This window comes from Staurois parvus, unplaced genomic scaffold (genome assembly GCF_062004578.1).
Source record: "Staurois parvus isolate SC_StPar_1 unplaced genomic scaffold, SC_StPar_1.0 ptg000011l, whole genome shotgun sequence".
NCBI classification, from domain to species: Eukaryota; Metazoa; Chordata; class Amphibia; order Anura; family Ranidae; genus Staurois; species Staurois parvus.
This window is the reverse complement of record NW_028317807.1, coordinates 134,613-150,330: the sequence shown is the minus strand read 5'-3', so window position 1 is coordinate 150,330 and position 15,718 is coordinate 134,613. Positions and strand designations below refer to the sequence as shown.

General features: G+C 39.7%; 1 protein-coding gene across 1 annotated transcript in view; it reads left to right on the top strand.

Moving 5' to 3' along the window:
* NEMP2 (nuclear envelope integral membrane protein 2) overlaps positions 1–15,718 on the top strand; it is a 93,920-nt gene that overhangs the window by 70,638 nt on the left and 7,564 nt on the right. The window contains exons 4-7 of the mRNA XM_089669976.1: positions 3,018–3,090; positions 5,413–5,506; positions 12,893–13,007; positions 13,889–14,114. Coding sequence (XP_089526102.1) covers positions 3,018–3,090; positions 5,413–5,506; positions 12,893–13,007; positions 13,889–14,114 — 508 coding nt within the window. The remainder of the gene's footprint in view (positions 1–3,017; positions 3,091–5,412; positions 5,507–12,892; positions 13,008–13,888; positions 14,115–15,718) is intronic.

Here is a 15,718-nt window from a genome sequence, read left to right as displayed (position 1 = left end):
AAGTGCAAGGAGATATTGAGTAGCGCTAGATGAGGTGAAGGGCTAGTTAACATGCCTGTAACCTGTGAGAGGAGTGCGAAGACCTCCTGCCAGAATTTTTGTAGGCGTGGACATGCCCACAAAGTATGGAATATAATTACCTTCCTCCCCACAGTTCCTCCAACATAGGGGAGACATATTGGGGTACATTTTAGCGAGTTTATAAGGGGTAAGGTAGTTACGATATAGTATTTTAAGAGAGCAGTTCCAATGATTAGTGCATTTAGTAATACTTAAGCTGTTGACCATGGCAGCTTCCCATTCATCTTCAGTAAAAGACTGTTTAAGATCCGTTTCCCAGTTATGTATATTACGGAGGAGAGCGATGTCATTATCATAATGTAGGTAATTGTAGAACCATGAGATTCCTTTTTTAAGTCGGACCGGATTAGCCATAACTTGCCATAGTTTGGAGTCAATTTCAACCTATGTCTTCGGGTTCACCCTATGGAAGCCTCTAATCTGTAGAAGTGGGTGAAGACCACTATTAGGGATAGTAGTCCCTATATCACCAAAGGTGCTGAGTCCCAAATCTTGTAAAGGCTTGGTGTTGAGGTTAGGAATGAAGTGTTTGTAAGCTCAGAGTGGTATGTTTATTTGAATCTTAGGGGAAGAGGAATTTACTTTATTTATGCTAAGATGACCTGCCAATTTCATTGCAATTTGCAAGACATCTGACACAGATGTCTATGCAAATCACAACAAAAGTAGTACATGTACTACTTTAGAAAATGGTGCAGCTCCGACCAAGTTGGAACCGCACCAATATGACCGCTCTAATAGCAGACAGTAGGGTGCGACTTGGCATACGATTTGCAAGTCGCCTGGCATGCAAATCGCATGCAAAGTTGCACCCGATGTGTCCGGGGGCTTAATGACAATTTTTGTTTGGCTTTTCTGTATGTAAATCCCATTTCCTTTAGGTGATGTCTTACAGTTCACTCCCAGACATTAACTCTAGTTTCTGCCTATTTGTTCTTCATTTGTTTTGTTGTACATATTCTGTTTTCAAGGCATATTGCTTTCTATCTTGAGGTTTTGATATCTTCCTTGGTCTACCAGTATGCTTCCCTTTTTACAACCTTTCCATTTGATTTGTACTTGGTTCAGATTTTAGACACAGCTGACTGTGAATAACCAACATATTTTGCTACATTCCATGATGATTTACCGTCTTGAATCTATAATCTTCTCCTTTGATTCAACTGACATCTTTCTTGTTGAAGCCATGATTCATGTCAATCAGCTTGGTGCAAAAGCTCACCAAGTTGTGCAAGCACTCTTTTTTTTAACTGCAGACTAATTAGATGCAATCTGGTGCAGATGGTTAATTTAGAACTGCAAAGTACATGGTGATTCCATATATTCCTCTGAATTGAGTGATTTCATATTTTTTTCCCTCTGTTTTGATATGCAAAAACTGTTGCAATTGACTACAGTTTTTTCTTTTTTTTATATTTTTAAGTGTTTCTTAAAGCCAGAAGGTTGGAATGTTAAATGAAAATAGTTTTGAGGCATGTCTGTGATTGTTTTTTATTACTACACAAACAATTGAATGAACATTTCCAAAAGAGTGGTGATTCCATACTTTTTGCCAGGGGTTGTATAACCTGTATAGGGCGGTGCAGAAGGTTCTCTCTAGCCTTCCATTCATCACACACCATGCTTCCTCAAGAAATAGAGTGAAATAGCTGGCATGTATTTTGTAGAAAAGGAGTATTCTGTCAGTAATTCTTATTTTCTCTCTAAAAAGGTATGGTTTCCACCATGATAATTTAAGAGATTTATTTATTTTTACCTTGTTGCTAGCAACTTAAAGATTAACTCTCTAAGTACACTTAGCAACTAAACTGATCAGATAACTGTAACGCCTATTCACACCTGAGCATTTTGTAACTCAAATTCCAAAATGCTAATCTTCCAAAATTGTATATATTTCAATGATGACTGTTCACATATGAGTACTCGGGCACCTGTAGTTTGACGCATAAGGATAAAAAAGCTACATGAGCTACTTTTTAGGCAGAATTGGGTGTTTTTGACTCCATAGACTTTAAGGGGAATGCCTTTTTCAGGCATATCTCAGACATTGCTGAGCCATTAAGAACTGGTCTGTTCACCCTGGTGCTTTCCATTGGCTAAAACAAAAACACGTGTAAGAATTTACAAAAAAAAGCATAAGACCCATCCATGGCATACTTTAGAAGGCCTTAATTGGAAGCAAATGAAAAAAAAGGTCTGCTTCTGTGCACCAGAAGGGCCTTTCCTTCCCATGTTCTTGTGAGTTGTGAGGATGCAATGATGAGAGTGGGCACAGCATGGCTGATATGCAGCGATTATACAGCAGGGCACAGATGAGAAATAGTGAGGAGTGTCTATTTTAGGAAATTAAGTAATGGTCATAATAGTAGCGTTTAGAAATGGAGAGATATCGGTAATCAGTCAATTTTTGAAATATAATCAACTTTGAAGTAAGAATATAGTATAGAAAATATTTTTTTTAACCCCTTCGCACTGACATCACACAAATATGCGACTTCACAGAACTGGGCTTTTTTCCATGGGGCCCCATATTTGTGTACCTGTCTTTCTTCTGGGAGCGCGCCACACAGTGCACTGCCAGCACAAAGACCGGGGTGTCACTAAGAGCCCCGGGTCCCGTTCTAACGATCGGGACCCAGGACTCCAGATTCCGGGTCACATAATCGCTGTGATAGCCTCTGATTGGCTGTCACAGTGATCAGTCACTGTACAGCCTGGCCCCCTTGTTTTTTTTTTTTCTCTCTCTCTATAAATGGAGGAGAGAGATATATTGTATCTCTCTAACTCCTGGCATAGAGGGGGGAAAAATGTTTGTTAAAAAAAAAAGATAAATAAATATTAAAAAATACCTAGATCAAGGTTTTTTTTTAATTTTGATTAATGTTTGCCCAATTTTTTATTAATTTTAATTTTTTTTTGTTGCATTTTGTTTTTAGGGTTCAATCCTCAGCTTTTTGTCCTCTTCATAAGTGGTTTGCTGCTGTTTTGCTTTGCTGGCAGAGTGAGTAGGTAAGTGTATTTACATTGACCTTCGTCACAGGGTCATTTTTAAAAAATATCTCTTCTGTAAAAGAGGCACTATACTTGCCTTTAGTCCTGAAACAACCTCTGGCTGCTCTCCAACAACTGCAGGTATTCAACCAGTTGGGTGGGTCCAGGGGCGGACTGACAACTCATGGGGCTCCTGGGCAATAGGGGATCATGGGGCCCCTGTGTCCTTGCCCAAACTCAAAAAAGCCTATGAAAAAGGTACCAGGGGCATCTCATGGGGCCCCCTACTGACCCGGGTCCTCGGGCAGTGCCCAAGTTTCCAAATGGTCAGTCCGCCCCTGGGTGGGTCAGATACCTGCCCTCCCTGCTGCACCCAATTGTTTCATACAACACTAGAGCCAGTGAGAGAAGCATACATCCATATACCCAGAAATACTTGTTGCATCCAGAGGGCAGTGAAGCAGTGTCCTTTTGAGACACAGACTGCCAGAGTGGTAAGTTTTTTTTTTTTTCTTCTCTAATTAACGTTGTGGTGACAGTCACACCAAACAAACAAAAATTACACTTGACAGAAAACAAAGCGTTTGATTTGCTTTTTTTTTTTTCTTCAAGAATATCTCCTTTTTAGTTCTTTAACCACTTGCCCTCCTGAGGATTTACACCCCTTCCTCACCAGGCCATTTTTTGCGTTACGGCGCTGTGTTATTTTAACTGACAATTGTGCTGTCATGCAACACTGCACCCAAATGTAATTTATGTCCTTTTTTCCCATGAATAGAGCTTTCTTTCGTCAGTAGTATTTGATTGCCCGTGCGTCTTTTATTTTTTGCCCTATAAAAAAAAGACTGACAATTTTGAGAAAAAAAACATTATATTTTTTACTTTTTGCTGTTAAACATTTCCAGTAAAAATTTTATAAAAAATTACATTTCGGCATAAATTTAGGCCAACATGTATTCAGCTACATGTCTTTGCTAAAAAAAAAAAATCCCAATATGTGTAAATTAATTGGTTAACGTGAAAGTTTTAGCGTTTACAAATCGTGGTATATATACTGGGATTTTTACATTTTTTTTTTTACTAGTAATGGCGGCAATCAGCGATTTATAGTGGGACTGCGGTGGACATTCTGACACTGGGGGGAACTGACTTGGTGTCACTGACATCCCCAGTGACACCAATACAGTGGTCAGTGCTAAAAAAAAAGCACTGACACTGTACTAATGGCACTAGGCAGGAAGGGTTTAACATGAGGGGCGATCAAAGGGTTAACTGTGTGCAGGGAGTGTTTTAGGGGGCCGTGTCAGTATGTTTCACTGTAAACACACTGCTCTGGATGGCTGTGCTGGTCACAGCCATCCAGAGCAGTGTGCCCGAGCTAACAGGAAGGAAAACTGTTAGTAAACAAAACAGTTCTCCTCCCCGTCAGAGATCTTCAGAAATCACTGGGCGCCAGCGAGTAATTATCGGCTGGGACTGGTGATTGACAGCCGCGGCCGCTAATGGCGGTATATATACGTGGTTTTGCGCACCTGTGCCAGCCTGTAGCAGTATTTCTGCTATAGGGCAGTTGGGAAGTGGTTAACATAGCTTGTGAGTGGCATGGTTTACTATGCAAAAACAAGTGATAATTATGGAACCTATATAAAATTTACAACCTTTCTTCCTTCTACAATGGCTCTATGGCCATGATGATTATACGACTTACTTTGCATGATTGAGAATGATGATGTGTACAATGTACTTGACTGTTAGAAACTCTGTTCACATTTCTCTGTACATGTTTTCTCTACCCCACTATGTTAAAGCGGAGTTCCACTCACCCTGCCAAAAAATAAAAGTCAGCAGCTACAAAAACTGTAGCTGCTGACTTTTAAAAACAGCCACTTACCTGTCCCTCGGTCCCACGGTGTGTCCCCCGCAGCCCGTTTCACCGGCCGTCCTGTGTTCCAGGCGCCGGCATCTTTAGTGCGGGCACCCGGCTGTGACAGCTTGCGGCTTCACAGCCGGGTACCCACTGCGCATGCTCGAGCAGTGCTGCACTTCATGAATGGTCCTGTAGTCTTCTGGGACCTGTCACGTGTCCCAAAAGACTATAGGGAGGGAGGACACCTTTCCACTTCTGCTCGCCTAGGCGATCGGACCGGAAGTGAGAGCTGGTACCTGTCAAATTCGGGTACCCGCTCTCCACCTCACCCCTCAAAGGTGCCAATCCTTAATGGGGAGCGGGGGAGCAGTCCTTAAGCAGAACTTACTCTTTTGGGTGGAGCTCCGCTTTAAATAGATACAAATGTATTGAGTGAAAATATCTTGTAAATGGATTTCCTTATGTTTTCCTAGGACCTCTGCAGCTTTCTATGTTGCTGGTATAACATTTGGAGTGGCAGCTTGCCCTTTGTTACTTTTACTCATACTGAAAAGGTTCATTTCAAAGGTATGTTGGACACCTTTTTTGGTTAATAAAGAACTGGATTCTTTTTATTTATTATTTTATTACAGGTTCTCATATAGTGCTGACAAGCTACACAGCACTTTACATACTGTATATATTGTACATTCACATCAGTCCCTAACCCTCAAGGAGCTTACAATCTCAGGTCATTAACTCAGATTCATACATACACATACTAAGGCCATTTTAGACAGGAGCCAATCAATTTACCAGCATGACTTTGGAGTGTGGGAGGACACCAGAGTACCTGAAGGAAACCCATGCAGGCACAAGGAGAACATACAGACCCCAGACAGGTTTTGCAGTAGATGCTTTAATTTTGGACTATGCTGTATAGTTTCATGATATTAAAAGTTGGATTCTTTGATAACCGTGGGTATGCTTCTAGTGGCGCTCGAGGCTAACAGGAGACACAAATTGTACCCGCCGGCAGAGAAAGGAAGATGGGAGCAGCATCCCAAATAACTCCAGAGACTTAACAGTATAAATGAGGATGAACGCCGCTCAAACTGACCCCAGGAGTCAGAGAGGAACAGGATGTAGTGGGATGGCCTCAGCTGTCCCTCTGGCCACACACGGTGATGTTTCGCCATGGGGGTCCCCTGGCAAAACGACAGCTGGAACACCATGTGGCATTGTATCTAAAAAAAGCCCGTAGTGTATAACTAAGTATGTTCAGGCCATTTTGAAAGAAATAAGCTCGGTGAGATCATCTTGCCTATTGTTTTGGCTTTTCTAGCAACAAACTACATTATTGGTAAGAATGTTTTTGTAATCAGGATCCCCATACAAAATAGGCAGATGTTGGGAAATAATACATTTAGGCAGATGGTATTGGATTATGTACCGTGTTACAAAAACCATACACTTGTGACTTGTGTTATTGTTCTTTTCATTTCTATTTAGAACTGTTTTGTTATCAAGTAGACCTTTACGAGGAGTATTCTTTACAACTTGATAGGTGTTGGAAATGAAGTGTTTGTTGCAGCCTCGTTGTAATAACATGTCTTCCAAATTTTTGGCATGACTGTAAAAATCCCTCATAAGAGAACAGTTCCTTCTGATGTGGGTAAACTGTCCTTTAGGAATCGCATGTTTCAGATGACAAGTAGAGGGGTGAAGTATAGAATTTTTTGATATAGCTGCGTAAATTGACAGCGCTATATAAGTACCTATAATAAATAAAGGTTTTCTGAATGCTGTGACAATAACTTGTGATTGTGGAGAACCCAATAGGGTAATGTCAAGATGGATGTAAGTTGTTGTTCAGCAGTGAATCTCAAATTCCAAGTATTTGTATTAAGGTACAGAAGAAAATACCTCCTTATCTACTATAAAAATTAGGTCATCAATGTAGCGATCATACACTTTGATAAATTGTCTATATGTATTGGAGGCATTATAGATGAATAGTTCCTCCCAGCTGCCCATATAGAGATTAGCATATGTGGGTGCAAAACAGGCTCCGTTGAGGCCCTTTGTTTATGTAGACAGAACTGTTTGTCAAATGAGAAGAAGTCATGTTTTAACAGGAAGGACACACTTTCCAAGATGAACCACTTCATCTCCTGGTCATAGTCGGTGTATAGATCCATGTGATGTTTCAAGGCTCGTAGTCCTAGATCGTGTGGTATGCATGAATATAGTGTCTGTACATCACAGGTTAATCACTTCAAATTCTCCATCCAAGGGAAGTCCTCAGTTACCTGAATAATATGCTTTGTGTCTTGAATATAAGATGGTAGTCACGTTACTAACGGGTGAAGTAAACTGTCCATGAGGTTCCCTAGGGGTTCTCCAAGGAAGCCTATACTTGCAACAATGGGCCTTCCCTTTAGAGGTGATTCCATCTTGTGTACCTTCGGACAACAGACCCTTGTGTTTTTATAGCATATAAAATATGCTAAAATGCCAGATATGGAATGTACAATATGTAGTTCAAACAACTAGACGGTTATGCGATAGAATGCAAGACTATCTATCCAACATCAGAACCAATAAAGAAACCAATGTCGCTAGATATCTCAGAATACATTACAACTCAGATACTCATTCCCTTAGAGTGCAGGTCATAGAACGTATAGACCCACACAACAGAGGAGGAAATCAGTTTTCCCTGTGTTATCCTGGCCTCACAAAGTAATTACAACACAATGATTATTTTTTTCCCATTTTCTTTTTCTTTTTTCATTTAGTATTTTCTTTGTTTTATTTTCATTTTTCTCATTTCCTTTTTTCCCCATTTGCTCCTTTTTTCTCTTTTTTATTTTCCATCTTTTCCTCTCCTTTTTTTACATACGCAAATATTAATGTTTACTTGGTTTATTAAATAAAGCATTTATTTTAATTCTCATTTATATTCACATATATACACCCTTTCTATTTTTTGTTTTCTAAAAATATATATGTCTTCTTTGGCTTCCTTCCAATTCGATTTCATTTTATTTTTCCATTTTTTATTTTAAGTTTTATTTTCATTCGTTTTTTCATCTTTTTCTGTTCTGATTTTTCTCTCTTTTTTCATTTTTTATTCTTATTTTTATTTTCTTTTTTTTTTCTCTCCTTTTTTTTTGTTCGTTTTGTAATCCAGTGATTTCATTCCCCCCTCTTTTTTATGTCAAAAACATATTTTTTCTTATGTCAAACATACACTTGTTCAAGATTTCTTCACTATCCTGCACATACACCTGTTTTCACGGCCAATGATGCTGCATATAGCTCTTGTGCTGTTCGTTCACCAAGCCTCTGTGACCAAGCCCCCTATGGGTGGGGCAAAATGTATCAGAGGGCGTGACCAGAGTGACGGATGAGGCCATCCCACTACATCCTGTTCCTCTCTAACTCCTGGGGATCAGTTTGAGACGCGTTCATCCTCATCTATACTGTTAAGTCTTTGGATTCTTTGATTAGATATATTTCTTTAGAGTAAGTAGAAATTATCAGGCAATTGTGTGAACTGCTGTTTTTATCTAATAATGGTTCATTTTTCTGCTTTTGCCACTACAGTGTTGGGGAAAGGGGAGAGTATCAGTGGGAAGACAGTGGGTTTCATATCACTGCAGCTCCAACACATTCATGAAATGTCACCTGCCGTTTAGTTGACTGGGACTAAAGTTAAAAAATTGCACATAGAGGCTGCTGTTAAGTAGCTGTGTATTGCTAATACATTTAAAATGAGTTCCGGGGTCAATGGCAGTGGGTTGACGACTTTAAGTATCCCATGGATTTCTCCAGCTTGCTTCACCCACCTTGGTCTTCATAAAGCCTCATTTAGATGTGCAGTCTGGGGGGGGGAAGGGCAGGCAATAAAAATATGCAGTTGAGCTGTGCTTTTGATGACCACCCACCCTAAAGTGTTACTAAACCCTGGACCCTGCATTCACTATATCTGGTCTCCCACAGTACACAGAACAAGGAAATGCAGTTATTTTAGTAAATATAAACTGCTAAATACCTTTTCTCATCAGCAATTAGAGCAGTCTTGTGACGTCTATCAGTGGTCAGCAAAGCACTGATTAAAGCTTGTAGGAGGAGTTTTCTCTAGGACGATGTAGAACCTCTGACCTCTGTCTGGGCAGTGCTGATTGGCCATGTGCTGATCACATGCACTCTCCCAAGAAAAAAAATATCTAGCAATACATACCAAACTGAGCATGTGCAGTGTCTCCACACGATATGTCTTATCAAGAGATAAGAGGGAGACACTGGAAGAAGAGGAGGGTGAGAGAAGTCAGAATCACACAGCATTTTTACACAATGCACAGGATTAACCCTTTAGGTTCCAAAGTGAGTATAACCAGCATGCTTTACTGCATATACAGAGTGATTTCCCTGTTGTGGGTTTAGTAACACTTTAAGTTGCAATAAGCAGCAGATAGATAGCTTACATGCAACAGTAGCAAAAACAGCTCGACATGTACGTGACCCATTTAGGTGAACGGGAAGCATCGCAGGTGGTTCTGGAGTGTTTATCGATAAAAATGGGGTCAAAATAAGCAATGAGGAGTCACATTACCTCCTCACTGCCTGTCCATCATCTCTGAAAATTGTTCCAAATGCAGATAGAACTTCAGAGGACCAGTGGATTTAGACGCAAGTCTAAATTTCCCCTAAGAGTGTCCCATTTTCAGTATTGGATTCTTATGGTGGAACTTCAGACAAACTGCTAAATGCACTGAGATACCTTTTTATTTGCAACTTTTTCTTGGCTACCAAGTTATTTCAGTGGGGCCCTACTTTAATGTTGATCCTGGTCAAAAGTAATAAAAGGGTATCCATTATATTAGAATATACAGTTATTCCTCTGTTGCATGCTGGGAGTGCGGGGGAAACTTGAAAATGTCCATGGTGAAGAACTGTTATCCCTCATAATACATTAGCAAAATCAAATTGTAAGGAAACAAATCACAAATCTTTGAAGGTGACAAGGATTAATTGGCTCTAGCTTGTAAATACACCGATCAGCCATAACATTATGACCACCCACCATAACCCTTCTAGACATGGGCTCCACTAGACCTCTGAAGGTATGTGCCTTGAAGGCATCAAGCTGTCAGGTGCAGATCCTTTAAAGTGGTGCTGAACTCTAAAATATGTTTTAATTAAAATAACAAACAATTATACTAACCTGCTCTGTGTAATGGTATTGCGCATTGATCCTTATTTTTTCATGCGCCCCCCCCCCCCCCCAACAATCTTGGCTCCTCCTCTTCAAGTGTCCCCATACTATTTGCTCTGAAGGCACACAATGTCTGCGCCCTACTGAGCGGTGTGTCTATGGAGCTGCGCTCCATAGACTTACCCAGCAGGACTTAGCCTTGCATTTGATTGATAACAGCAGGAGCCAATGGCAATTGGCACCTGAACCTGCATTTTGCAATCACAGCGATTCTGCTGTGATCCCAAATGCCCAGGTGTGAATGTTCATTTTGAAACTCACAGATTCGCATGACAGGCTAGATATTTTGTGTTCCTATTGAGGTGGTCCACACAGATGTGATTCGCACGCATTGTGTTTTGAGTCCCATTATAAAAAGGCTCCTGTGTGAGTTTGTAATGGTGAATGCAAGACTCACAAGTGATGGAGTGGAGTGGCATGTGTAGATAATTGTTCACATAGGATTGCTATTGACAGTTTTCTCATTGAAGTCTATGGGAGGTGGTTTCCCATTGAACTCTATGGAAGTGAAATGCATGAACCCAGGTGCCAGGATACAATTTCTAGTCGCCATGGGGACCTGGCGCCTGGGATTAGTAAAGCCCTACTCTGTGCATTCTAACACCTTTTCTGTCAGAACCAGCATTTACTTTTTAAGCAATTTGAGCTACAGCTGCTCTTCTGTTGGATCAGACTGTATGTGCCAGCCTTTGTTCCCCACGTGTATCAACGAGCCTTGGCCGCCCATATCCTTGTGCCGGTTTTCCTACTCACTTGGTAGGTTCTGACCACTGCAGACTGAGAACATCCCTCAAGAGCCACGGTTTTGGAGATGCTCAGACTCAGTCATCTAGACATTATAATTCGGCCCATGTCAAAGTCCAGCAAATCCTTGCACTTGCCCATTTTGTATGCTTTCAATTAGTGGTGCCCCAAAATAAAAACTCTGGACCGAAACTGAAAATTCAGGATGCATTTGGCCAAAAACTGAAACCAAAATAGACCGTTTTTTAAAAAAAAATATATTTTTTAAATATTGTATTGTATTTGACTTTTTAATTAATATAATGAATTTAAATAAATATGAATTTAAAAATACAATCCAGTAACGTAAAATAACTTTTACTGAAAATAACACAAAAATTGGGTAGAAAATAAAATTAAATCTATATACAATACAAAAAAAAAGTAGAGGTGTTTTTACATTGAAGTCAATGGGACGCGATTTTGCATTGAAGTCAATGGGACACGATTTTGCATTGAAGTCGATAGGGAGTGTTCGTGCATTACAGTCAATGGGATGCGAGTTTGCATTGAAGTCCATTATCATTATCGGCACTTTTTTTTTTTTTTCTATCAGAAAAATGCCGATAACCTTATTTTCAGCAATATATGGGTGCATCGCTATTTTCAATACATCAACTTCAAGGACAACATGTTCTCTTGCTGCCTTATATATCCTGTCTGCTTTCAGATGACATTATAATAAGATAATGTGCCTGTCAGTGGATATAATTATGGCTGATTGGTGTATGTTTTTCATTTCCAGGTTATGGGATACCTAGTAATGATCAATCAAACTCATCTGAATTAAAGGGTTGTTTTATTGTAGAGAGCGGATATGACTTTCCACTTTCCATTACACTTTCCACTCCACAGGGCTATGCATTTTGCAGCCCATTCTGGAAAAGTGCTGGTTTGACAGGTTAGATGTTAGAGTTCTACACCTTTTAATTTTTTTGGTACTCTACCATTCATTCAATAATGCTTTAGACTGGGGGGTGGGCAACTGTGGCCCTCCACCTGTAGGTGAACTACAAGTTACATCATGCCTCTGCCTTTGGTAGTCATGCTTGTAACTGTCAGTTTTGCAATGCCTCATGGGAGTTGTAGTTCTACAACAGCTGGAGGCCCACAGTTGCCCACCTCTGCTTTAGACTCCTGAAGCTGGTGGAGGGCACTAAGAACATCTATAAGGCGCATCTCTTTGTTCCTTTTATAAATGATTGACTTTTGACTTTTGTTTTGTTTGTTGGTAAATCAGTGGTATGGCCATGACACAGAATCTATATTATAAAGGTATTCATGTCGATGATCTGAGTCTTGTAAATCTAGCAAAGTATGTAAAGCAAAGGCATGGTGAGTTTTTGAAGTTGTTTGCAGCACACAAACATGTATCATGTTAAGAACCGGCGCCGACGGGCTTTTGTTCACATCAGGGGCGGACTGACAACTCATGGAGCCCCCGGGCAATAGGGGATCATGGGACCCCTGTGTCCTTGCCCAAACTCAAAAAAGCCTATGAAAAAGGTTCCAGGGGCATCTCATGGGGCCCCCTACTAACCCTGGGCCCTCGGGCAGTGCCCGAGTTTCCAAATGGTCAGTCCGCCCCTGGTTCACATCAGACACAAGTCTATGAAAATGCGAAACCTGTTTGAAAAAGGTCAGGTTCATCGTAGAAGGCGTTCAAATGCACCTGTCAGTGAATTCTGAATGACCTCATACTGATGCCATGGACACAGGCCCTAATCCTGTTTATTTCCAACCTGTCATGCCAATGTGTGTGTCTGCTCTGTGTAAAGTGGACCACTCTCTAACTGTTAGCAGTTGTTTCAAACTGTGGTCTTCTTGCAGTTTCTCTTTGTAAGTAATTTGATAATTAAATGAAAGACTATAAGCTGTACTAATCGCTTTTCATGCTGTATTTGCAGCACAGCACATTTTGGCTTTTGGCGGGCACATGTCTCTTTTTAACTGCGTATTCTGTGCACTTCCTCAAAGAAAACATTAATTGGATATGGACAGACAACAAGCATTATGTACTGGGTAAGATTGCTTACATATTTTGGAAGACAATTTTGTTGCCAACACAAGCAAGAAAGCTAGAATTGTTAAAATCTGTACTGCTGAGCATAGGAACAAATACTAAAATCCCTGCATGACTTTGTAATGTGCGTATTTTCTGACTCCTCTTGAGCAATAGTTTTGCAGGTTAAAGGCCCATTCACATCTTTGCATGCGTTAACACTTGTGCTTTCATGCACTGAGACGTGTTGCGTTAGGGCAGCTCATTCACTTTGTGCCTCTAGTCAGCAAAAATGCAGCTGCATCTGTGAATTTTGGTGTACTATAGCGCAGGTGCTTTTTATATGCTGTTTAGGTGCATACAATATGTATTGAATAAATGACAATACAGCTCAATGCACACTTGTTTTACTATGTGTTGCAATAACACGCATTACCCCAGCACAGGCTTCTGAATGCACACTGAAAGTATCAGAAATGTTCTTTGCAGATTCTGTTAATTTTAGTATATTCATACAGACACAGATGGCAATGGCACAGCAAGTACAGCTGACAGTGACTCTTGTCATTGATCCTATATCAGATGTTTACTACTTTAAAATACAAACATAAAAGTTGCTGCACTGATTCTACTGAAAAAATAAATAAACCACCCTACTACTACATATAGGGTCCCCACAGATGTGCGTATACTTCAAATATATCCCTCCTGCCCAGTGACTAAATCATAAATAGGGAAACCAATATATATATACTCTGCGTGCTCAAACAACAATTGTGCAATAAAATGAATAATAGCAAATATACAATACCATCAAACTATACTTACTGTACAAGTAATATTGGCATAATTGTTTATTATACTACTGTATAAAATATATTATCTCATCTGTTTTTCCTAGGATATTTCATAACAGTTGGATTTCTGAGCTTTGTATCCTGCTATAGACATGGGCCCTTGAGCAGTGAACGGAGTATCACCTTATTCACCTGGACACTGCAGATGATAGCCTGCTTCTTAATTTACTTTGGTCTCACCGTCTCTGAGATTGCCCTTACAATCATAGCTGGGCTTGCTTCTTGTAAGGGTCTCTACTATTCCTTTAAAGTACTTCATTATGTGAAAAGGTTGGTGCTTTTTTATACCAGCAGAATATATGTATATAGTATCCTGTTGAAGTATATGTTAGAATCCTGTTGAAGTGGAGGAGCACAGTTGTATTCAAAGAGGATCTTTAGTCTGTTTAAAAAAAAAAAAAGTCAGCTGCTACTGTAACCGCTGAGTTTAAACAAAAAAAAAAAAGAAAAAGACACCTGTCCAGGGATTCAGTGCTGTCCTCACATGGCCAGTTCTTCGGCAGTATTCAGTTGCCTGGTGCCGCTATGTTTACTGTGAAAAGCTACTATGACTCCTTTCGGCTTCACAGCGCATGCACGAGTCACACTGAACTTTCTGAATCTACCCGTGATGTGGCCCAGGAAGTGTGTGGGGGTTGGGGTATCTAGCTGTCAAAACTAGGTACCTATCCGTGTGTGTGTGTCTGTGTGTAGGGGGGACAATAAAGCAGAACTTCCCTATCATTGGGTGAAGTTCCACTTTAAGTCCTATATTTGTATAGCCCAAATGTATTATGCAGCACCTTAAAGTAATATTGACCACTTCTTCCCTCCGGGAGGGCGCCACAGCAGGTCACATGACAGTTGTATACAATGGATGGCTTCCTTTTATGCCATCCATTGTATACAAGTGTGTCTAGCTGTGAATGGTCACAGCGATCACAGGCTGGGCCAATCACAGCGCATCTGTCTCATGTGATTATCCGTGGCCAATCACAGCTAATCACAACAAAAAAAAACTTGAATGAATCGATTTCATTCAGTTAAATGCTTGCTTATAGCAAAGAAATTCTTTGCTATAATCAATCAAATTGTGTGAAAAAAAAAATACTGATCACTTCCCAAAGTAGTACAATGTTATTTACTATGGTACTACTTTGGTTGTAGTGCAATATGAAAACACAAATCTTAAAAAAAATAGAAAAAATGTAATAAACGTTTTTTTAAAAATTAAAAAAAAAATTTAATTTTTTTTTTCCGTACTGTCACCAGTCAGTGTCCCTGATCACCGCCACACCATTTATATGCTGATGCTGTACTGCACTGGTGACAATATGTAAAAAAAAAAATAGTGAAAATAATTTTTTTAGTTTCTTAATTTTCCGAAAAATGACAGAAAAATTACAATTTCAAAAAACTCGCCATGCCTCTTATGAAGTACGTCAGACTGTCTACTTTGCAAAAAGGGGTCATTTGGGGGATATCTGTACTGTTCTCACATTTTTGGGCCTCAAGAAATTAGATTGGCTGTCAGTACTTCAGGATTGATCAATTTTCAGATATATCTCATAGTTTGTGAACTCTATAATTTTCCTACAGACTAAATAATAAATACTGATTTGGGTTATTTTCACCAAAGACATGTAGCAGAATACATCTCGGCCTAAAATTATGAAGAACAATTATTTGTTTGCAAACTTTTATAACAGAAACAAAGAAAACAAAGGGTTTTTTTACTAAATTTTCTGTCTTTTTTTGTTAATTTAGCAAAAAATAAAAACCCCAGTGTTGATTAAATACCACCAAAAGAAAGCTCTAGTTGTGTGAACAAAATGATAAAATTTTAGTTTGGGTACAATGTTGTATGACCACGCAATTGTCATTCAAAGTGTGAG